General features: G+C 35.7%; 3 protein-coding genes across 8 annotated transcripts; all 3 read right to left on the bottom strand.

The window, feature by feature from the left end:
- Positions 1-663: 663 nt before the first annotated feature.
- On the bottom strand, positions 664-6,798 carry LOC121969482 (protein SUPPRESSOR OF FRI 4-like). Of its 4 annotated transcripts, none has more exons than XR_006108570.1 (8): positions 6,405-6,798; positions 5,754-5,851; positions 3,693-3,819; positions 3,160-3,548; positions 2,156-2,313; positions 1,366-2,040; positions 1,219-1,293; positions 664-1,087 (listed from the first exon to the last, which is right to left on the bottom strand). XR_006108570.1 is itself a non-coding variant. In XM_042519618.1 (7 exons), the coding sequence occupies exons 1-7, from the start codon at positions 6,593-6,595 to the stop codon at positions 1,016-1,018; spliced, it is 1,089 nt and encodes a 362-aa protein (XP_042375552.1). In that variant the 5' UTR covers positions 6,596-6,798; the 3' UTR covers positions 664-1,015. The 4 variants fall into 4 exon arrangements, 1 of the variants encoding a protein (XP_042375552.1); XR_006108569.1 differs by lacking the exon at positions 1,219-1,293 and having other exon boundaries at positions 664-874; positions 943-1,087; positions 1,987-2,040; XR_006108571.1 differs by having other exon boundaries at positions 1,219-2,040.
- Positions 6,799-7,387: 589 nt separating this feature from the next.
- LOC121969481 (glyceraldehyde-3-phosphate dehydrogenase GAPCP1, chloroplastic-like) lies at positions 7,388-12,460 on the bottom strand. Of its 3 annotated transcripts, none has more exons than XM_042519616.1 (14): positions 12,302-12,460; positions 12,098-12,180; positions 11,950-12,020; positions 11,802-11,840; positions 11,286-11,386; positions 10,157-10,269; positions 9,701-9,800; positions 9,464-9,610; positions 9,137-9,197; positions 8,730-8,827; positions 8,507-8,649; positions 8,060-8,143; positions 7,883-7,972; positions 7,388-7,794 (listed from the first exon to the last, which is right to left on the bottom strand). In XM_042519616.1, the coding sequence occupies exons 1-14, from the start codon at positions 12,356-12,358 to the stop codon at positions 7,740-7,742; spliced, it is 1,242 nt and encodes a 413-aa protein (XP_042375550.1). In that variant the 5' UTR covers positions 12,359-12,460; the 3' UTR covers positions 7,388-7,739. The 3 variants fall into 3 exon arrangements, with proteins under 3 accessions (XP_042375550.1, XP_042375551.1, XP_042375549.1); XM_042519617.1 differs by having other exon boundaries at positions 7,907-7,972; positions 12,278-12,455; XM_042519615.1 differs by having other exon boundaries at positions 12,278-12,453.
- A 1,195-nt stretch (positions 12,461-13,655) lies between these two features.
- Positions 13,656-19,950, bottom strand: LOC121969480 (probable potassium transporter 11). The gene is made up of 9 exons (XM_042519614.1): positions 19,109-19,950; positions 18,136-18,361; positions 17,269-17,514; positions 16,816-16,866; positions 16,358-16,618; positions 16,194-16,246; positions 16,004-16,118; positions 15,677-15,931; positions 13,656-15,108 (listed from the first exon to the last, which is right to left on the bottom strand). The coding sequence occupies exons 1-9, from the start codon at positions 19,226-19,228 to the stop codon at positions 14,066-14,068; spliced, it is 2,370 nt and encodes a 789-aa protein (XP_042375548.1). The 5' UTR covers positions 19,229-19,950; the 3' UTR covers positions 13,656-14,065.
- Positions 19,951-21,518: the final 1,568 nt, after the last annotated feature.

The following is a 21,518-nucleotide window of genomic DNA, read 5'->3' as shown; positions in this document are numbered from 1 at the left end:
TATATATATATATAATTTTTTTTAATTTATCATCTAACTAATCTAGAAATAGAGTTCTCCTCGCACATTCCATCAATCAAGTAAATCAGATCTAGAGCGGCTAATGTCTTTAGATTTTTCGATCTAGAACGGCTAATGTCCTTAGATTTTTCATCCCATTCAGAAATGGAACTAGGATCTTAATTCTATAAATAATAATATAATATAATTAATCAAATATAAAAATATAAAATCTTATAATTATAAAGTACCATGAAATAATTACCTTATAATTGCTCTTTTCAAATTTTTATATTTTAAAACTTTTACACAATAATTTCAATTAACGGATAAAAATATATTTTTCTCTACATATATAATAAAATTATCATTCATCATGGTGCCCAACATGTGAACATACATCAATTTTGAGAACATCAATATAATATTATTGACAAAAAGAATCTTTTTCTAAAAATGAATCTCCATCATTATCTTGCATATTTAAAGTTGGTGTTTACATACTTATATCAGATCCATTGCATCCACAATATCATGGTACGACACCGATTTAATTCTTAGATATGATATATTTATAGAAATTTTTACAATAGATATTAAGAATTTGTATAATTAGCTCCATGTGTTCTTGTATTTGAACCGCCTAAGATTTGTAACGGGGCAAAAAAGGAAAATTAGAAATGTATTACAATCACAGTTACTAGCCATTCCAAAATATTTTCAGCACCTAACCTGCGGTTTATATATAAGATGACTAGATAAATTTAAGAATTGACACCTTACTCAAGAACTCACAACAGAAACAATCTTTTCAACAACAACCTATTCTAGATTATAGACATCAAATTGGAATCTATATCCTTCATATGAATGCCTGCAGAAGGCACAAACCCAATCAGCCTCCAAGTAATCTGATCATCTAACACTGGATAGAAAACACACCTTGTAGCTCCATGATTTGAGCCGTTCTGAGAATGCCAAGTAATCTCGCTAACTCCCCACGATAACATGGGGTTTAGAAAGTCATATGGCCAGCAAGTTGGCTTTCAGATATCCTTCTGTCTATGGCCGCATCAATCGAGTTCATCTAGTTCAATGGGTATCCATAAAAATCAATCAGACAGGTTAAGAAAGCATCAAGAAGATTATTGCTATTCTATATGCTTAGCAACCAAACAACACTGCAGTTAGCAAACTTGCTTCTGAACGAATGCTGACCTGAACCAATTCTGGTCGCCAATGTGATCAAAAACAGTAAACAAGAAATTCTTGTTGTCCCACTCAAGCCCCACACTTATTAAAAAGCAATAACGATAAGACATACAACACAGAAAATCAAAAACTAAATCAGAACTTGGTACATACGCATTTTCGCATAGGCCTGGTGCTAGGTTGCGACCCCTCGTTGATTTGCAGCACAAGCTTGTTAGTTTTGTAAAACTTACTTGCAGGAGAAATAATGTGAGAAGGTATTTGAAAACTTTGGAGGTTCCAAAGAATTGGAAAGAAATCAAGATATGTTTTTCTTACTCATCCCAAGGTCAAAATTAAATTGGCACTACCTAGTTAAAAAAAAAAGGATAGCCCGGTACACAAAGCTCCCGCCATGTGGGATTCCAGGGAAGGATTTATTATACGCAGCCTTATCCTGTTTTTTACCAGAAACTGTTTTCAGGATTCGAATCCGTGACCTTTTGGTCACAAAGCAACAACTTTACCGTTGCGCCAAAGCTCCTCTTCAAATTGACACTGCCTAATAAGAAAACTTATTACAAAGGGTCGTAGTCCATAAAAGCTTTATTCATACATATTAGAGCGTACCATTTAAATTGGAATGGGATTAACCCAACAATAAGAACATGAAATATAGCATAAAGAAGTTTAAAAAAAAGTTTTCATTTTGTTCCTACCTTCAGGATCTGCACCCTAATTGCAAATCTATTTGGCATAAATCAGAATGAATAACAGAAGCCAGTAATAACTTACCTGGCTAGTTTCATCATGCACCTGATACTTTGTTCGGGACATTCTTCTTTCTTCCTGCTCAACAATTCCATATTAATCATATATTAATAAAGAATAATGCTGCATCTAGTAGGAATGTCCAAACAAAAATGTTCAACCAATTAACTGATAGCAGTAGTTAGAAACTTGCCATTGACATTGCCTCGTCATCCCAGGCCAAGTAGACCTCAGTTGTAGTAGGATGGGAAGCTGGGGGTTTATTTGATATCACAGGAGGTGGCCCAATTGAAGGGTTCCCAGTATTTGGACCAGAAGCATACATATGTGAGTTTGCATATGAAACACCACCTAAAAAAGCAAAAATATTTACTTGGAACATATATGTAAATGTCATATCATGCTAAGGCTGCATGAGAATAAGTCACAAATTGCATCTGGCTTTTCGAACAATAGCAAATGTTGCGGGAAGAATACAATATTGAAGAAACAGAGATTCAATAGTGAAAACAGATAAGAACAAACACCACAAAGAAACACTAGTGAACTTCTAACAAATCTTTGTAATTGATTCACTTTGCATCCTCTGCATGTCCTATCATGTGTCATGGCTCAACACATCATTAAAGCAAAATGTTGTGGCATTATATTATTTGATGTTATGCAAGAAATGCAATTTTTCTTAACTTTAAAGAAACAGAGCCTTATTCACTTTTTTTAAAGAAAATTATATCTTTAAAAAACATCAACTTTCAATAAAAAAAAACAAATAATGTTTAGGTTGGCTACCTATGGATGCTCTGAGAGAGAACAATATTGATTCAACCTGGAAGCAAAAGTACAATTTGAGTTATTAATTTTGTATTTATGACATATTTGAACATAAACCTCTCTACTGACCATGTGCATGACGAATTGTATGCCAAATTTTAGTGTATTTGAAATTTATTTGGACTTTCTATCAAAAAATTTGATGATTTTTTGCTGCTTATATGGGAGACAGTACAATTGGCCACCATTTTGATAAAACACCAAAGAGAGTAGAGCAACCATTTAGCAAAAATATATCAAAGAAATGCATTGATGATTATTGCATAAACAATTTAATTATCAAACTTGGAAGGGAGATAACTATAATCACATTGTAAATCACAACAAATGACATTGATGTAGATCCTTTTAAGTAAGTTACTGCACCTGGATTGTTTTGAGTGGCATAACCACCTTCTATAGCAGTATGCAATCCTGAATTTGCATCAGCTACACCTTTCAACATTGTTGGGGAGGCTGAAGAGATTGTTGGTGATGATTTTGCAGGTACACCAGCTGGACTATTGATTGGAAATAGAGGTTGAGATACCAAAAGCGGTGTAGCTGTGGGCGGATCAGCTTGAGGAGGTGTCGGGAGTCCAGAGGTAGAAGTGGAGGCCAAAGGAGTTGTTGCACTCTGGATAGGAAACAGGGGCTGCTGTGTAGCAACAACAGGTGGGGGAAATGGAACAGATACTTGTGAAGGAAACCAAGGATTTGGACGAATAGCTGGAATAGGCCATGTTGGATGCTGAAATGGAAGGGCTGGATTATAACTGACAAAAAATGAAACGTGGAAGCACATGAGCCATAAGACCACAAAAGCAGCAAAACTTGAAAGCTAAACTGCATGCAAAAACACTAATTCAAAACTCAAAAACACTAAATTTCCAATGATCAATGCAGTAATCTACACATACACAGGAGGAACGCCAGCATATACAGGTCGGGGAGGAAATCTAATGCCAAATGCACCAGGAATTGCTCCGCCAACAAAACCAGTAGATGGAACTTCCACTTTAGCTGTCTTTGCCACTGTATCTTCATCTGCACCAAAACTAACTGAATAAAGCAAGCCACAAACAAAAATAAATGCATCCAGATAATACACAAAAATGCTCAGGTTAATTGACAATGCATCCTTCAAATGCGCACACAAAGTGGAATCCAATTCACTGTGCAAAATGATTGGCAATGGCCCATATACTAGTAGATTTCAAAGGAGGCATAACAAATGAGACAATATTGACAGGGTTTAAGTATGCTTTAACATCATGCTCTGTAAGTGCCAGTGCATGCTTGTACAAACAAATGGCATGTGCTAGAAGCCTAAGGTGGCAGTGAAAAGGTGGACATCTCACTCAGAAAGCATAAAAGTAGTGAAATGAACAAAGATAATGAATCAGCATAACTCCCTTTTACATAGTGAAATTTGAGCATGCAGTTGGAAACAGCTTACAACACGGAGATTCTCTGAACAATTGCATAAGCATGTATATGAACGAAGCTCTATTACGAGTAACAGTATTACAGCAAATCAAATAAATATAAAGAAGTTTGCCCTTCAATAAAAGACAACTTAAATAAATCAAATCCATAAATTGTTAAACAAACCATTCTGATTTCTGCATATTGATGTCACGAGCATTTAAAGAATCATAATAAACTTTTAGTTGAGAAATGAATACATGCTGCCAAGAGATCTTTTAGAAGGTCAGGTCTAGTTTGGAGGAAAACCAGGCTGGTGTCCTTCAAATAAGAGAAAATATCACAAATCTAAACCTAAAGATTTTTTGAAAAAACATTATCTTTGTCATTGGAGTTTCAAATTTTCCTATCCACCAAATCATGGAATCAACCTCTTTTTATGAGTTCTTTGATTTGTTTCTCACACAACTTTTTTATTTTTTTAAATGATATTACAATCTGTTAATGCCGGGGGAGACTTGACACAATAGTAAAGTTGTTGCCGTGTGACCTGGAGATCACGGGTCGAGTCTTGGAAACAATCTCTTGCAAAACAGAATAAGACTGTGTACAATAGACCTTTTCCCGCGACCCTGCATTGACAAAGGCTTTGTGCACCGGCTGCCCTTTTATTACAATATGTTTATGCCAAATTAGGTTCTTTTAAAGATATTCATTATATCATATTATTATTATTATTATTAAATTCATGTTGAGTAGGGTTGCTTTTATGTTATTATGACAACATCCAAAAGTTAAAAATGAAACCAGCCAACTTTCAAAATGATACTGGTGTTTGAATTTTTCAGCTCACCAGGACCACAATGTAAACTTAAAGCACCATAATAGTTGGAACTTTCTCTTAAGGCACAGAGTACTATTTTTCAAGATGAGTAATATTAATGAATGGAAGAGAGAAGTGGGCATAAACCAGAAACCAATCAACTTTTAACCATTAGACTGAAAGGATCATAAGCATGATGCCTGGGCATAGGTATTGCCATGTAAGATGTGGGGTCAAAGAATGAAAGAACTAAATGCACAATTAATTGATCGTATGATCTATGAAAAGAATCCCTGTGTGTGTTGAAGACAAGATATATCAGTAAAAATCTTAAAGTGAAAGAGGGAGAGAGAAAGATCTAATAAAAAAAAAACATCCCGGTGCACGAAGCTCCCGCTATGCAGGTCCCGGAAGGATCCATTGTACGCAGCCTTACCCTATTTTTTGCAAGAGGTTGTTTCCAAGATTTAAACCCGTGACCTTTTGGTCACAAAGCAACAACTTTACCATTGCGCCAAGGTTCTCCTACAGAGAAAGATCTAATAGAGCCAAAAAAAAAAAACTCTAGTATCATTGAACAAATATATGAACATATGTGTATTGACATAGAATGACAATTTGGACGATGCATGATAAATGAAGACATCATCAATAATGACAACAACAAAAAAGTTTCAATTATTTGGGGCAAGCATAGCTAAGAGGAAAAGAAAGCCATAAAAAATTTTACCTTCCCCATAATGAGCTGCCAAGATATCAGGAGGAATTCCTTGCATACCATAAATCTCAATGTCTGTTGAATCTCTGTCAGCCATAGCATTAGGAACCCTAGATTAAAGCAAATGAGATCAGAAAAACATGCAAGATGAATGGGAGACCATGATTAAACTAACAAAAGAATGCAACAAAAAACAAGGGGAACGAACGTTAAGCCATGTAGGAAGTGGCATAAAAGGTCATCTTCAATTGTAATATACAAAGTGAGAATGTAAAACATGAACCGTTAGGAAATGTCACTAACAAATGACTACACTAGAAACCTCAAGGCAAGCATGAACCGTTAGGAAATGGTTTCTCATGAGAATGTAAAAGGCTAACTTGAATACATTTGGTCAAAAAAAAAAAAAAAATACTGTCAATATTTTCCATGATCAATCAGGAACAAGACTTCTTGTATCGCGAAAAGGACCAACAGGTACATCCGTCGACCATCATCCACGCTACCAATATAAATGAAGGTATTTGATCTACCCCACGAACAAGGAAAAATTTCAGCGATCATCAATCGTAAAAAAAGAATACATAGACCCAATCCGGCAGTGCATACCCAAAAAATACAATCAACTTCAAGTTTGGGGATTGGTATAGGATGGATACATACTTGGTCACAGTCTCCTTATGGACCTGGAGGACGTGGATGGCCATGCCTCCAGCGGTGGATAGTTTTTTTTGGCATACATGGCACTTGAAGTGCTTGGCTTTCTGGTGCTGGACGAGGATCTTCTCGTCGTCGAACTCCCTGTCGCAGTAGTAGCACCACACCTTCGAAGGTCGCTTCTTCTTTTTCCCCATCGCCGCTCGCCCTGCGCGATCACAGCCCTTGCCCTGTAGAGGTCAGTTTTACTCGATGCACCTCGGATCGAGCAGCGAACGTAGCTATGGCGGAAGCAGAACCAGGTTAGGGTTCTGAAGCTCGTCTCCTATGGAAGATAAAAAAAAATACGGACCCCGATCAACGAAACGAGCCAACCGGCCGTTCAAGCAAATAACGAGGTGGACGCAGAAACATAATTATGCGTCGTCGGGTTTAAATATTAAATGATTCAGAAAATAATAATTAGCGCTACTCTTTATTAAATCCACATACAGCATTACATTCTTTATCAAAAAATAAAACATGATAAAATTAAATTTCAGTTAAAATCTAATGTTAAGATATAGATAAATACTTGCACCATCCTCCACTTAAAAAAAATAATATTTTATCAATTTTAGATGTCTCATAGCTCAACTAATTTTATTTTTACATTCAACTAAATTTTAATATACAATGTTTAAAAAATTACATTATCAAAATCTCTCAATTGCTTCTAGATGTATGCAATTTGAATCTGAATGAAACCTTAAAAGTATGTAAAAACCCAAAGCATCACTAGATTTCAATGGGCAACTTCTCTGTTATCTAACAAAGAGCATGGTCATATTTTGATCTATATTTTAAGCTTATATAACAAATAAAACATAAACAATATATATTATCTATGTTTAACTCAAAATTAATGAGATAATTTGGAGTGATGGATTTCGTATCATTTTAGTATATATTGTAAATTTAGTCTCAGATTGGTTCTACATTTAAACAAAAAAAACCAAATACAACTCCTGTATACTTTGTTACAATGAATAATCCCATTGAATGTAATACAATGTTCATGTTTCCAAATTCAGCTGTTGCTACCCTTGATTATTGGCAACCATAATAAGTAATTACATCGTATATTCCCAATTGCCCATAGCAATCTTAACTTCCATGGCAATTGGCATAACACTGGTTATGTAAATCGTAGCAATGTCAAAATGAGGTTCCCATGCTACATTTATTCAACTAAAAATAACAAGTACAACAGCCAACCACATCAAAATCGGTTCTCCATGCACTAGAAAGTCTCCGATCCATAAAAAGCAGCATGTCGTTAGGTAAGTTTTCAGGCGCAATTCAATGGCGAGCACTCACCAGAGCCATGTGTTTGATGAGGTCAAGCACTCGGTTGCTGTAGAGAATAAAGAGGTGATATATAAGATGGCAATGGTTTGCTTTGCTTGTGGAGAATGGAGATGAAAGGTGGAGAAGATGGAAACCTGTAGCCCCATTCGTTGTCATACCATGAGACCAGCTTCATGAAAGAAGCACTTAAGCCAATACCAGCTTTAGCATCAAAGATACTAGATCTGAAATGTAACAGAAATAAAGAGAATGAAAATGAGTGTAATGAAAGTGAAGAAAAGGTTGTGATATTTTGTACATGAAAGTTTTACCTCGAGTCACCGACCAAATCATTTGAGACGACATCATCTTCAGTGTATCCAAGAATACCATTCAGGGTACCCTCTGATGCAAACCTGAAATGTGCTCATAGTAAACAATATAAAATTTAAAGGGCAAAAAGAAAAAAAAAATCTAACATACAGATACTTCAGTTAAAATAAAACAGATGAGCTGAACTATAATGGTGGGCTTGCTCAGTAGTCAGTAGGCTGCCTCAATTTTGTTCAAACCCCCTATCATGTTAGCTGAACTAATACAATTTGGACATTTGGATGAAATCGTTGAGATAGTTGATTTCTTTTGAAAAGCTGAAGTGGCATAATTGGAACTTCAGGGGAAAAAATAGGCTAAAACCAAGGATCAAATTTCAACAACTATACATTTGTAAGAAACTTTCTAGTATAATTTTTTTTTTTAAAAAAAAAGGAAATGCACACTTGATGGCTGCCTTGACATCCTCGTATGATGCACTTTTTTGAAGTCGGCAAGTTAAGTCTACAACAGAAACATTAGGTGTAGGAACCCTGAAAGCCATTCCAGTGAGCTTCCCATTTAGGTCCGGAAGGACTTTTCCAACAGCCTAATCCAGGATTGAATCAGTTCAAATTTAAAACTAAGCAGAAGAATGTAATATCTTGATCACTGTCACCATGACCTCACCTTAGCTGCACCAGTTGAACTGGGGATGATGTTCTGTCCAGCACCACGCCCCCCACGCCAATCTTTCATTGAAGGGCCATCAACAGTTTTCTGTGTCGCTGTAAAGACATCAGTCTCAGAAAATCAGTCTGAAAGTATTATGCAAGGCATGATAGTATAATAATATGTGTGTGCAATGTTAAGCGTGTGTTCAGTATCTTATGAAGGGGAGCCTTAGTCAATGATAAAATTGTTCCCGTGTGACCTGGAGGTCACAAGTTTGAGTCTTAGAAATAACTTCTTGCAAAGCAAGGTAAGGTTGCGTACAATAGACCTTTCCCAAGACTCCGCATTAACGGGAGCTTCATGCACCGAGCTACCCTTTTTATTCTTTCAGTATCTTATAATTTAGAGTGAAAGGAAAAAACCTGTGGTCGCATGAACGGTAGTCATGAGCCCCTCAACAATGCCAAACTCCTCATGGACAACCTTCAAGAAGGACAATAGTTATTTATCCCATAAGAGATCTATGATCCATGATACATGAAACTGGGCATCCTATGAGGCACAGAGAGATTCATGTACGCTAACAGCCTAAAAAGGGTATATCTAGAGCATAATGAGAAGTTGGGGAATTGAAATTCCATGTGCATTCAATAATTATTGACTTGGGCATTAGAATTAATGTCTGATCCATAGACCTTGGGGATGGAAGGATATAGATTTTAGAGCAATTATGCTTCTAAGTATGAAACCTTGGCAAGAGGAGCAAGACAGTTGGTTGTGCAACTTGCATTTGAGACACTACTCATGCCGGATTCATATGTCTTCTCATTTACACCAATCACAAACATAGGAGCATCAGCAGATGGAGCTGATATTACCACTTTTTTTGCACCTCCCTATTGAATATTGACAAAATAATCAACAAAACTTTCATACAAGAAAGGTGAATCAGCTATATATGAGAAACTAGTACACGAAGAATATACCTTTAGGTGGGCTGATGCTTTCTCCATCGTTGTAAAAACACTAGAAGATTCAACGACATATTCTACTCCAAAATCACCCCAGGGAACCTCAGTTGGATCCCTGATAAAAAAAATGCATAAAATTAGGTTACTTTCCTTGTTCTCTTTGATTGATTATATCTCAAAACACTGGAAGATTCAATAATGTACCAAATCATACACAAATAAAACATAGATCATCAGTAACAATGATTACTAGATGTTATATGAGATTAAAAAAATCATTGGTTTTCAGAGTCAAGTAAGAACACATTCCTTCATCAATCTTGGCCATCTAATTTGTATCCAACAAAACATCAAATTATATTCTGGCCATTCAAATTTTACGAACCCAAGGTATAAAATATTGTTCAGAAACCTTAACATCAAAATATAAAGATGTTGACAAAGGTTAGCCTGAAAAGATTAATGCAATACCTTTTTCTAGAAACAGAAATTCTTTTACCATTGATTTCTAAGTTGGACTCATCCACAACTTTGATGGATCCGCTGAAGGTACCATGTGTTGAATCATACTTTAACATGTATGCCTAACGAAAAGAATATGATCATTATATTGAAAGAAATATAATAACGACTAAGAATAGAAAAAATTGTAGGCAAACCAGAAATCAGTTTCCTATGATAAAGATATCAAGGAACAACAAATCAAATCTTCAAAAGTTTTGTCCTCAAATATCTTTCATCAATACATAGCAGAATATGGTTACTTCTTCTTCTATGGAAAATTGCTTACATCGTCACATATTTTATCGAACCTAAAGGTAAATGCAAAATCTTAGTGGAGGCAGAAAACTATATACCAGAGCAGTTGTGTCAGTTTTGAAGCTTTTAACTGATTGCATACTTCCATGTCTTTTATTAGTTTAAATTGATGCTATAGAAATATCAAGCTTTTGATACAACAAAGTGATACAAATAATAGCTGAAAAAAAAAAGAAATACACATAATTCCCACATGGTTGGCATTTTCCACAAATACCAAAGACAAGTTAGTAAAGAATCATTCTAAAAAGAGTCTGGTCCTCTACACAAGATGTAATCAATTAAAAGATAACCTTATTTGACAAACTTAGAATTCAAATGATTCCCACTTAAAAATTTATTAATATATAATAACATCAAGCCAGAGGTTCACTCATGAGCATTGCAGTCATATGGTTGGTTATTCTGTTAAGACCAAATGTAGCTTTTTGAACCCAGGAGCCACATAATCCAAGTGAGAAAATTAGATTATGATTCAAAACTTTCAACTTTCATTCCCATTCACCAAACAACCACTCAACAACACTATGGTCTTATAGGTTTCATCAATTTTTTCTAAACAAAGTTAGGTGAATTGAATATCAATCTCCATGATCAATCTAAAAATATAACTCACGATTTTTTATTTTCACTCCTTTTTGTTCAGGTCAAACTTGACTCAGAAACACAAACGTGTATACACATTTATCCACCAAAATAACTTTTTAGAGTCAAGAAACAAAAGTACTTAGTATTCCTATCCTAATAAATATTTATCAAATCAATTGATAAATACCCTTACCATATATTTAGAGTCAATGAAGGGATCATTCACAGCCACAATATCGATGTCATCTCTAGCCATTGCTATTCGTAATACAAGCCGACCAATGCGACCAAATCCTGCAGTGCAAGAATGATTTCAGTATCACTCTGAGCACTGTCTAGACAGACTTACCTTCCATCTTGAATCACCTCTCAATGATCCAGAAGACTAAAATGCAATAATACAAGGCTAAGATAAAATGAAGATTATGGTCCAGGAATCCAGGAACATGAATAATTTGTTTGATTAACATGATTTTGAAAGATTTGGAATACAAAAAAAGTTATTATCTTACAAAAGCAATAACAAAGTAAAATGTAGCATATACAAAAAGACACTTTCCATCATCGTATTTTTAGTTGTAGAGTTGAAACTTAGATGGTTACTTATCCATTCCATGTCAATAGTAACAAAAAATTATCACAACGGTTGGAATTGAAGAACTAACATGAAAGTCAAACTGAACAGGACAGAGATCCTAGGATAGCTCACCATTAATTCCGACCTTTGTCTTTCCACTACTTGAAGATCCTAAAAGAAGGTACATACAAAAAATGAATGATTAGAAATCCTGGCATTGTTAAAAACGGACTAGAGAATTGACTGGTTTATAACTAAAACGCTCCATATCATGAGTTACCCTTAACAATTTGAGGGGCTTCAGTCACTGTGGCTTTAACTGGCTGAATGCTTTTGCTCCCATTATATTTACTGCATGAAAATATAAAGAACAAATCAACAACTTCAGATTGTCTATGTTGACAGCAATGACTATAGTGATCACTAACGAACAACGGCGCAGAGAGGTCACTCCAGAACCCAAAAAATTTGTCCGAGTCTGAGCCGAGTAAGAAGAGCGGATACCAGGCACCTGAACAGGAATAAAATCACAGATGCAAAAATTAAATAACAGAATAAGAAGAAAAACAGAATCAAATTGGAAAGAAGAGTAACGAAATCAGACAGACCCTGTCAGAATCGGAAGCTAATACCTCTCGCGATCTTTCGATCAAGGGAGACGCAGATCTGAGAAGAACCGAGTGCGCCATCAAAGACTTCCAAAGCTCGCCTCTTTCTCCGGATCAAACCTAACAAACCCTAGAGGCCAACGAAATGGCAGGCGGTGGAGGAAAGAAGGGAAAATTCCCGGTTCAGTCCCAAATGTTTGGGTACTTTCCCGGTTCAGTCCTAATTGTTTTAACGTTCCCGGTTGCATCCCAAATGTTTTTAAAATATTCCCAGTTCAGTCCTAATTGCTTTAATGTTCCCGGTTGCATCCCAAATATTTTTAAAAAATTCCCAGTTCAATCCTAATTGTTTTAACGTTCCCGATTGCATACCAAATATTTTTAAAAAATTCCCAGTTCAATCCTTCCATTTATTTCATTATTAAAAGTAACAGAAGATGTTCACATGCAACTCACACATAATAAAAGACCCAAAATCCTAAATGTAAAAACCTAATTTCTTTCTTCCTATCTTCCCATTGTTGTTTCTTTCTTCCCATTGTTCTTTCCCCAAACGTATACATCGTTCTTTCTCCAAATTATGGTAATTTATCAATTAATTTATTATGCCAAAGTACATACTGATTAATGTATGATGCATGTTTTTTGCCCGTATCATTTCAAACAAATATTATGGAATGTGAATGTGGTAGTGTTGTTAATTTACTGCTCAAATAATGAGGCCACACCAATTTTTTGGAATTGGAAATTCTAAATTCTACCAGCAAAAAAGAGAATGAAGGGCAAAAAATATTATTTGGGTCTTTTTATTATGTGTGAGTTGCACGTGAACATGTTCTGCTACTTTTAATAATGAAATAAACGGAAGGACTGAATCGAGAATTTTTTAAAAACATTTGGGATGCAACCGGGAACGTTAAAACAATTAGGACTGAATCGAAAATTTTTTAAAAACATTTGGGATGCAACCGGGAATGTTAAAATAATTAGGACTGAACCGGGAAAGAACCCAAACATTTGGGACTGAACTGGGAATTTTCCCGAGGAAAGAACAAAGCAAGCCAGGTTTTATGTTCTCTTTCTCTCTCATTTTTCGAAAGCAACGACATGAAATGGAATGCACTGCCCCGGATCCGATTTAACTAAACGGGCCCGGCCTTTGCCATTGGGGTAGAAAATGGGTCCCATGGAATCGGATGCTGAACGACCAGTACCGTCCAATTAAGCACTTTAACTTCGCATATTCTTTTCTTCATTTACATTTAGCACTTGAATAAATTTGCTTCTGTTTCACAATCGCACCAGGAATATGTTCTGAAGAAGATATGCGATCATCTTGGATTGACATGTTGAATCACACTTAACAAGTTGAACTAAATTTTGGATTGAAGTCGACCATTTTATTGATATTAAAACCATTACCAATAATAGTACAAAAGATGGAAGCCTATTTGATAGAGCTCACAACAAAACTGCAAGTCCTAGTAGAAACACTTCTCCTCTTCTGTACAAAGTCATAAACTGAGTTCGTCTTCCTATGATAATCTCAAAATTACATACCCAACATACAAATAATACTGGCAAAACTAATCTTACTGGCAAAAACTAGAATTCCAAGCAAATAACTAAGGCTCTGATCTGCTGCTATTCCAGCTTTCTGGGATCGTATAGCCAACATGTGCATCGATCGATAGCATCAGCTAGGTGCCTCCGCTAATCTTTACGCTTGCTCCACATCCACTGGCAGGGTATTAGGTCTGATGAAGAACTGTAATCGGAACGTTATGACTATATATAAAAGATCTGTCCAACATTCAGTAGGCTTTCATGAGGAACATTGAAGATCACACTGTTCTCCCTGCAGATCTTCCTGAGGAAAGCATATATGTAATCAACAGTTATCTTCTTTATGATTGTGGATTCTCGACGAGCCCTCACGATAGTGTTCCCGAGAATGTGCACCACCCCAGCCTCCTTGCACCTGTTCATGAACTCCAATTCCTCGCTGGTCATGCCGCTTGCATGACCTGATGACCTCACCAGACTACTTCCTTGGGATTGAGCAGGTTGGATGAGATCACTAGAAGATGCATAACTGAGATCCATGATTGAGGAAAGTGTGTTCTCATTGCCATTCTCTCTTGTTGTTAAGTCAGAGGAATTTTCAATCCGCTGCGCTGGTACGTTGTAGTCCTCTGAATCTGAATACACTTCCATCATGCTCTCTAAACGAACAAAGAGATAGAGGCTATCGAATAGCATCTTTTCAAAATCATCATCCTTCTTGTGAAGATCCTTGTATCCATATCGTGCAACACACCGAAACATATGGAAATTTTTCGGCCCTATCCTTCTCATAAGGAAACGTTCTTCCATTGGCACGGTGTAGACTGGGAGGTACTTGACACAAACAAATACAACGACTGAGTGGATGGCCGGAAGGTGGGTGATGAAATGGGAAAATATGTGGGGGACACCACTTGCCAGTTCAGTGTACACAAATCCTATTCCAGGAACACGAACTAAGCCAAGACTTGGTCCTAGGCCTAGTATCCATGCCATGGACACTTTACTATGCATCTCAAATTCATATCGCTTAACTGTGCCGTAGTGCCAGACATACATTATTACGAGAAATGTGGCAGCGATAACAAGAGGTACCCAACCACCTTGATCTATCTTAAAAAGCACAGCAGTTAGGTAGGGAAACTCCACCAACAAAGATAAAGCAGTGAAAATGCAGACTAGGAACCAATGGCTTCGCCAGACCAACAGCATGATTGGGATCATAAGAAATGTTGTCACCACCATAACAATCACAACTGCAGTTCCTGTTTTCCATAAGAAAAAATGTTTTCAATATTTTAGTGATAATTTTCAAATAAAAAGGTTAGCGAGAACTTTCAATAAAAACTACTTTGAGAAGCTTGATGTAGGAAGATGATGAGAATCATTTAAATGCATACCTATTCTCAATTCAAGAAAATGAAATATATGCGATACAGAACAAAGATACTTTGAAGCAGAAATACAGATTTAGAGGACAAGGAACTAGAGACCGTGCCACAGAGAATGTAAGGTTTTTCACCAATAATTTACGGCATGAAGATAATCAACCATAGCTGCATCAATCAGCAAAGATACATCAACCTACTAGAGCTGAAAACACCCATTTGCTACTGGACAAAGACTCTTGAGAAACAATATAATAGTATTTTCAAAGCTATCGCTCTTACCCAGATGATTAGTGCATTTATTATATATTTGTTGTGCCATTATTCTCTGGTAACATCTACCTTTTAACATTTTACAAAGTAGGTAGACATTTCGTTCAAGGCAAATAGAGAACGTGTAGTTTCCATTAATGAATGAATGATATATAAAAGTGCAACAGATTACCATATGCATTTCCAATCTGACTTTGATTTTTGAATCCAGCAGTAACCGCTATACAGAGGATCATAAGAATCCAATTGATATCAGGAATATATATCTGACCGAGAAACTTCTTTGACGTGTGCACGATCTTGACCCTCGGAAAGCAACCAAGTGCAAGAGCTTGTTTGATTATAGAAAATGTTGCAGATATGGTGGCTTGACTAGCAACAATTGCAGCTGCTGTAGCTACGATAAACATGGGCCAGTATATGCCATCTAGAAAAACAAAATGTCATGACAAACACATGGAAAATCATGGAATCAAATGGTAGATTAAGGCCAAGAAACCTGGAATGGATCTGAAGAAAGCATCATTAACATGGTCTGTGTGATGAACAAGATATGCAGCTTGTCCAGTGTATGCCAATAGAAGACATGGGAAAACAACTGTAGTGAAAGCAATCTGCATGAAAAGATCGTATTAGTAAAAAGAAACTCAGCAGATTGACTATGATTATTACAGAAAATTACTACTTACCTGAACAGCTAATACAGGGAAATGACACAGGTCGGCAAATAATGCTTCTGTTCCTGCAAAACAAAAAGAGGACGGACTAAAGTGATCTTCTAAACATAATCAGAAAGTCTATAATATCTAGCATCAATGTGCATCATGTGTGAAATGAATTTGCGCAGAGCAACCTGTTATACTGAGCAGAATTCCACCTAGTGAAACCCAACTATTTTGTTTCCCTCGTCTAAAATATCTGCAGATGTAAACTGGATTGAAAGCCTTCAGGACTGAGCTATCAAATTTCCATATATTCAGAATGCCAATAACTCCAATTGACAGAAACCAGACTAGCACAACAGGAGCAAAAAGCCATCCGACTTTATCAGTACCATAGTGTTGCATACTAAATAAGCAAACCAAAATAGCCACCGCAACAAGCACAACAACATCTGAAACATTGAAGGAGAAAATAAATTAATGAAGATGCTTGTGGTGAAACGTCCAGAAGCACCTGTTTGATCAAATTACTTAAATACAGATTCTTTTTGAATTTTGCCTTCAATTAAAACAGATGTCTTGATCTATGATTTAGCATCTGATACAAGAAAAAGATTGGGAATAAAAATTCTCAAGGTTGCAGATTTACCATTGCTCATCTTTGGATTGTTAACCTTTATGCCACCTGATGCAGAAAGAACTGCAAAAGCATTCAAGCATTTTAGCATGCAACTTAGATCACATGTATACAAATTTTATTCTTCATTTCCATCCATAGATGTGATATAGTGCAATAATTAAGAAAGAATATTCAATTAGAGATGAAGTTAATTTTACAAAGATGAAATGCCAAATAATCCAACTTTTGTATAGGAAATTATGAGCAGTAAAAGGGATTATACTTCTTCAATTCACGATAAGTTAAATTTACAGAGAAAAAATGCTACACCGGGAACACCAAAAAGAATCAGCTGCAAAATACCAAAAGGAAAGGCAGAAAATCATTGCAACGAATGCATAAATAAAAATAAATAGTTAAAAGGGATCCTATCCAAATAAAGAAATATTCTGAAACTAAAGATATGATACAGAATTAGTTTACCTGAGATGACGGGAGTGAGAATTCCATCACCAATAGCCATACAAGTGCCAACGAGAACAAGAATAAGCAGAGCATTTTTTTTAAATGGATGTGATTCTAACCACCTCTTGACTTTTGCAGCTAGTGACTTCTCGTCAAATGTATGGCGACTGTAAGTTGTGAGTTGTTCATCAGTTCTATGCTGGTTAGGAATAGTATTCACTTTTGCATGTCGGCAAAGTAGTGAATAGAGTGCAAAGGTACCACCTGTACATGGAAGTAAAAAAATCTTATATTTATAAAGGATACATAAAAAAGCAGGATAGAACACTAAATTGCAATGAAATAATAACTAATCGTAAGATGACTTTTTGTTTTTTCTATGCATTCTTTGACATGTTAAAGTGGCAATTACAGGATTGTTCAAAATCAATGGACATATTAGCAATGGAGAATGTTTACCCATATAAAACAATTATGTTGATTTTTACTCAGCATTACTGTTATGAAGGAATACAATGAAAATTTTCATATAATTCTGATATGGAGTAAATCTCCTAAAAGGAACTTCTATATTCTATTTGATTTGATGTGTGTGACTGCATGAAAAAAACTGTGAATAAAAGTAAGAAAGAACTTCACGCAGAAAATTACAGAACTATGGATATGAGCTTAAACTAAAGGCTAATAACTACAAATATTTAGTATTTAATTTAAGAACAATACTCTATTTCCACATTCCTCTTTGTTAGATTAATTATTCTGATATTTCCATTTTGATGAACATGAGCTTCTGCAAATATGGCTATCACAGATATTAAAATTTATTGGGAATCATGTTACTTAATATAGAAATTTGATTAAAAAATATTTTCAGAGTTAGCATACCTTGACCGTTATCATTTGCTCTAAGCACGATAAAAACATATTTAAGAAGGGGTATTAGCGTGAGCGAGTAGATGATCAAAGAAAGAGCTCCAATAACATCTTCTGGATCATCAATACCACGAGGGAATGTATTATAGTACACGTAGAGTGGGGAGGTTCCTAAATCTCCAAACACAACCCCAAGACTCTGAAAGGCAAGTCTGGTGACCAACATGGCTGAAAATTTCTGCACAAAAGAATAATCATCACTTCAAATTGCTAAATGAAAACATCAATGCATGTCTGCATCATCACGAGTAAATAAAGCAAACATGAATATAAGCCTAGTGCTGATGCTGTACTAGTGATATGACTATATGCTCCTTTAATCTAATACGTAAGGAAGAAACTTGAGAATAGCAAGTGTTATTTTTTTTCTCTCACAAATTTGATTTAATCTCCAAATCATTATCAGAAGAAAGAGAGAAAAATATTGATAATCCATGACAGATGGGCCTAGCCAATCTTTCTTTTCTTGAAAAAAAAGAAGGAAGAAGGTTAAGCAAAAGGAGAAAGCTTAGAGAATTCCTCAAAAGATGATCAAATTGCAAACAGAACCATAAATTCTCAGAGTTAAAGTCCAAATTACTTAGTTATCAGAAGTGAAAACAGATTAAAAGAATCCCTTTTGCCAATCTTATACATCTTATTGGAGCATGGTCTGTGACATGAAGGATTACTATTAATTACTGATCATCACATGCCTCGACAGAAATGGACTGAACTAAATGTCAAAAAGGTAGTGAGACCCCTGGATAGCGGATATTTTCAGAAAAAAAATAAAATCTATTTCGACTACGGATGCAGAGAAAATCGATGAAAGATGATGCGTATGATATGGCTTGATCATTTATCTTTAGAGTCGAATGTAAGAAGCATCCAAAAGAAGAAAGAAAGAAATATTTTGACAATACTCAAATCAATAATGGCACACCTTTTCTTTGTACATGTTTCTAAGTTTGCCAGCTTCTTCATCCATGGGTTGATCAAGATTCCGATCCAATTCCCACATGCTCCCCCTGTTCGTCTCTTCATTTCCAGAACCCGATGCCATCAAATACTACTGATATCTTCAAAAATGTGCAATTTCCTGATATTTATGGGAAGTCCAAACAAATACCGAGGACTTCAACCTCCCAGTTTGGCTAAAACGCGATATCCTTTACCATCAAATGAACAATTAGAAAGAAAAAAAAAAGCATCTTCCTTATTTGAGCTCGAATCCGTAAACCAAGGAAGCTTTTTTGGAACACTTAAACAAAGTACTGCCGTAAACCGGCAATCCTAGAAGTGAAATCCACAGAGCACCGCGTTCACAAACATCAAGGCAGCATAAACCAGTGAGACCCGACGCGAAAAATGCTCCTCGAGTTCGATCGCGCAGCTGGAGTTAAAAAATATAGATTTCAAAATTTTCCTTTTTCCGGAAGATGCCAAAAATTCAGCTTTTCGGCAGTACTCATAGGCCAAGTGTCCCCGGAGTCACGAGAGAAGCCTACCAACGTCTAGGCGAGAGGCGGCGATACCATTAAAGGGTTCGGTGGGCGGCGAGCTGACACCACTGAAATTGGGCGAATTCAGGAATCGGAATCTAGGAAGCCGGGTAAGAGAGGACGGAACGACGGAGGGCGTTGGTATGGCGATTCCAGAGGGAAGGAGGAAGAGAGTCGGAGAGGAATTCCTCGGCCGTTGGCTGTGATTTTCTCCAATTTATCGAGCGAGACGCGAGGAAGAAGATACTTCAAGTCTTCAACTTCCCTGCCTTTTTAGCTCCGAATTAATGGCGTTTATGTAAACAAGTAAATCGTACATTTTACCAAAGGACCCTCGAAGGTTACTATTTTAATTTGATTTCATTCAAATATTTTCATACTATTTAAGTGATTAAAATAATAATATAGTCACAATACTCTAGGAAATTTATTTGTTGTTTTACTTTTTAAATTTTGACCAATAAAGTTCATTAAGATATTTAGGCAGATCACCTTAATAGTTTTCTTTTTTTGTTTAAAAATATATTAATGGATCGAATTGGCAATATGAGATTATCGGAGAGGTATTTAACTAAAATAGTTTAATGATGTCTTCGCATCAAAATTATATATATAATGTTTTTTTAAAAAAGTTTATTCATTCTTTTACTTTTTTATTTTCAAGTTCGTAATACTCTTTTAAAAGTGAAATATAAAATCATATTATTATTGGTTGATGTAATTGTTGAAATCGGCAAGTTTTTAAAAATAATTTTAATAAAATAAATCATTTTTATCAATGTGTGTCTGTCAACTTGTCCTAGAAATGATTACATTTATTAAAAAAAAAGAAATAATTCTTGTAAGGAAATTGACTTTCGGATTTGAAACGAGCCGTTTTGATCCATCGCTAATGGGTTGACTTTGCCAATCATGAAAAGGGGGAAAAAAACTTATAATATCTCTCTCAGAATAAAAAATTTAATGAAATCTTGGATCTAATCACGTAAACAATAAAAGTTCGTACTGATTTGCGACACTATTTTGAAATAATTATTCAATAAAAAAATGAAAAATTATCGCGACGTTTGTGGTACTGGTGAAGCTCCACAATAATTTTATTTTTTTTAACGCTGAGAAAAAAATAGTTGTAATCTTAATTTAATTTCACTCCGATAAGCGAAAGGGCTTATTTATAGATGTGCGAAAGATCGACCTCGTCCGTGTTAAAAAATAAATAAATAAAAATGTGGGGCCACGCTGGGCCTACGTGTCAGCGACAGAGGAGAGACGTGTCTATATAATTTCATCAGGTGGTGGGGCCCACAGCGGTTAGTGGTTGGCGGATGGTGTGTCGGGGGTAATTTCATTAATTTGCTGAGGAAGAATAATTTGGCACGATCACGATGGGAGGGAAATTATCGGATAACACCTTTTATTTTAAATTATTAAGGATCACGTCCTCGTTTCTCAAATTGATATTATCGACTCGGTTAATCATTTCAAACCTAGAACTTATTTGTAATTAATTTCAATTTCAATTCTATTCTATTTAATTAATTTACTTTTAATTGAATACTCATTTTAAACACAGTCCACCACGACTCCCTCACTCCGCGGATATTTTGATGATAATATTCGAATATACCATCACTATTACTATTGGAGCAAAATATGAAATTGTCATCTTAACGACACATCCGAGACAGCGCCACGTACTCGGGTGACAATATTCAAATGTGCAGCCGCCAGCATTATACTCCTTATCATTGAAGATGTTGACTCAAGAGGGAATTCAATTAGGTAACTATGGATTTCCATGTCATTCGATATCAATATCAACGAAGCATAATGCCGGAAGCCACTGCCTTG

Source organism: Zingiber officinale, chromosome 4A (assembly GCF_018446385.1).
Source record: "Zingiber officinale cultivar Zhangliang chromosome 4A, Zo_v1.1, whole genome shotgun sequence".
Lineage (NCBI taxonomy): Eukaryota > Viridiplantae > Streptophyta > Magnoliopsida > Zingiberales > Zingiberaceae > Zingiber > Zingiber officinale.
The sequence above is the reverse complement of the archived record's forward strand: the minus strand, read 5'-3'. Positions and strand labels throughout refer to the sequence as shown.

Coding starts and splice junctions, on each gene's coding strand:
- LOC121969482 (XM_042519618.1), bottom strand. CDS start 6,595: ATGGGGAAAAAGAAGAAGCGACCTTCGAAGGTGTGGTGCTACTACTGC. Junction 2,314..3,159: donor TGCCACTCAAAACAATCCAG/GTGCAGTAACTT, acceptor TTGCTTTTTTAG/GTGGTGTTTCATATGCAAAC. Junction 2,041..2,155: donor ATGACGAGGCAATGTCAATG/GCAAGTTTCTAA, acceptor ATTGTTGAGCAG/GAAGAAAGAAGAATGTCCCG.
- LOC121969481 (XM_042519615.1), bottom strand. CDS start 12,358: ATGGCGCACTCGGTTCTTCTCAGATCTGCGTCTCCCTTGATCGAAAGA. Junction 8,650..8,729: donor GTTCAACTGGTGCAGCTAAG/GTGAGGTCATGG, acceptor ATCCTGGATTAG/GCTGTTGGAAAAGTCCTTCC. Junction 8,144..8,506: donor GATGTCAAGGCAGCCATCAA/GTGTGCATTTCC, acceptor AGCACATTTCAG/GTTTGCATCAGAGGGTACCC.
- LOC121969480 (XM_042519614.1), bottom strand. CDS start 19,228: ATGGCATCGGGTTCTGGAAATGAAGAGACGAACAGGGGGAGCATGTGG. Junction 16,867..17,268: donor TCTCACTCCCGTCATCTCAG/GTAAACTAATTC, acceptor ATGCTTTTGCAG/TTCTTTCTGCATCAGGTGGC. Junction 16,619..16,815: donor CAATCCAAAGATGAGCAATG/GTAAATCTGCAA, acceptor TCAATGTTTCAG/ATGTTGTTGTGCTTGTTGCG.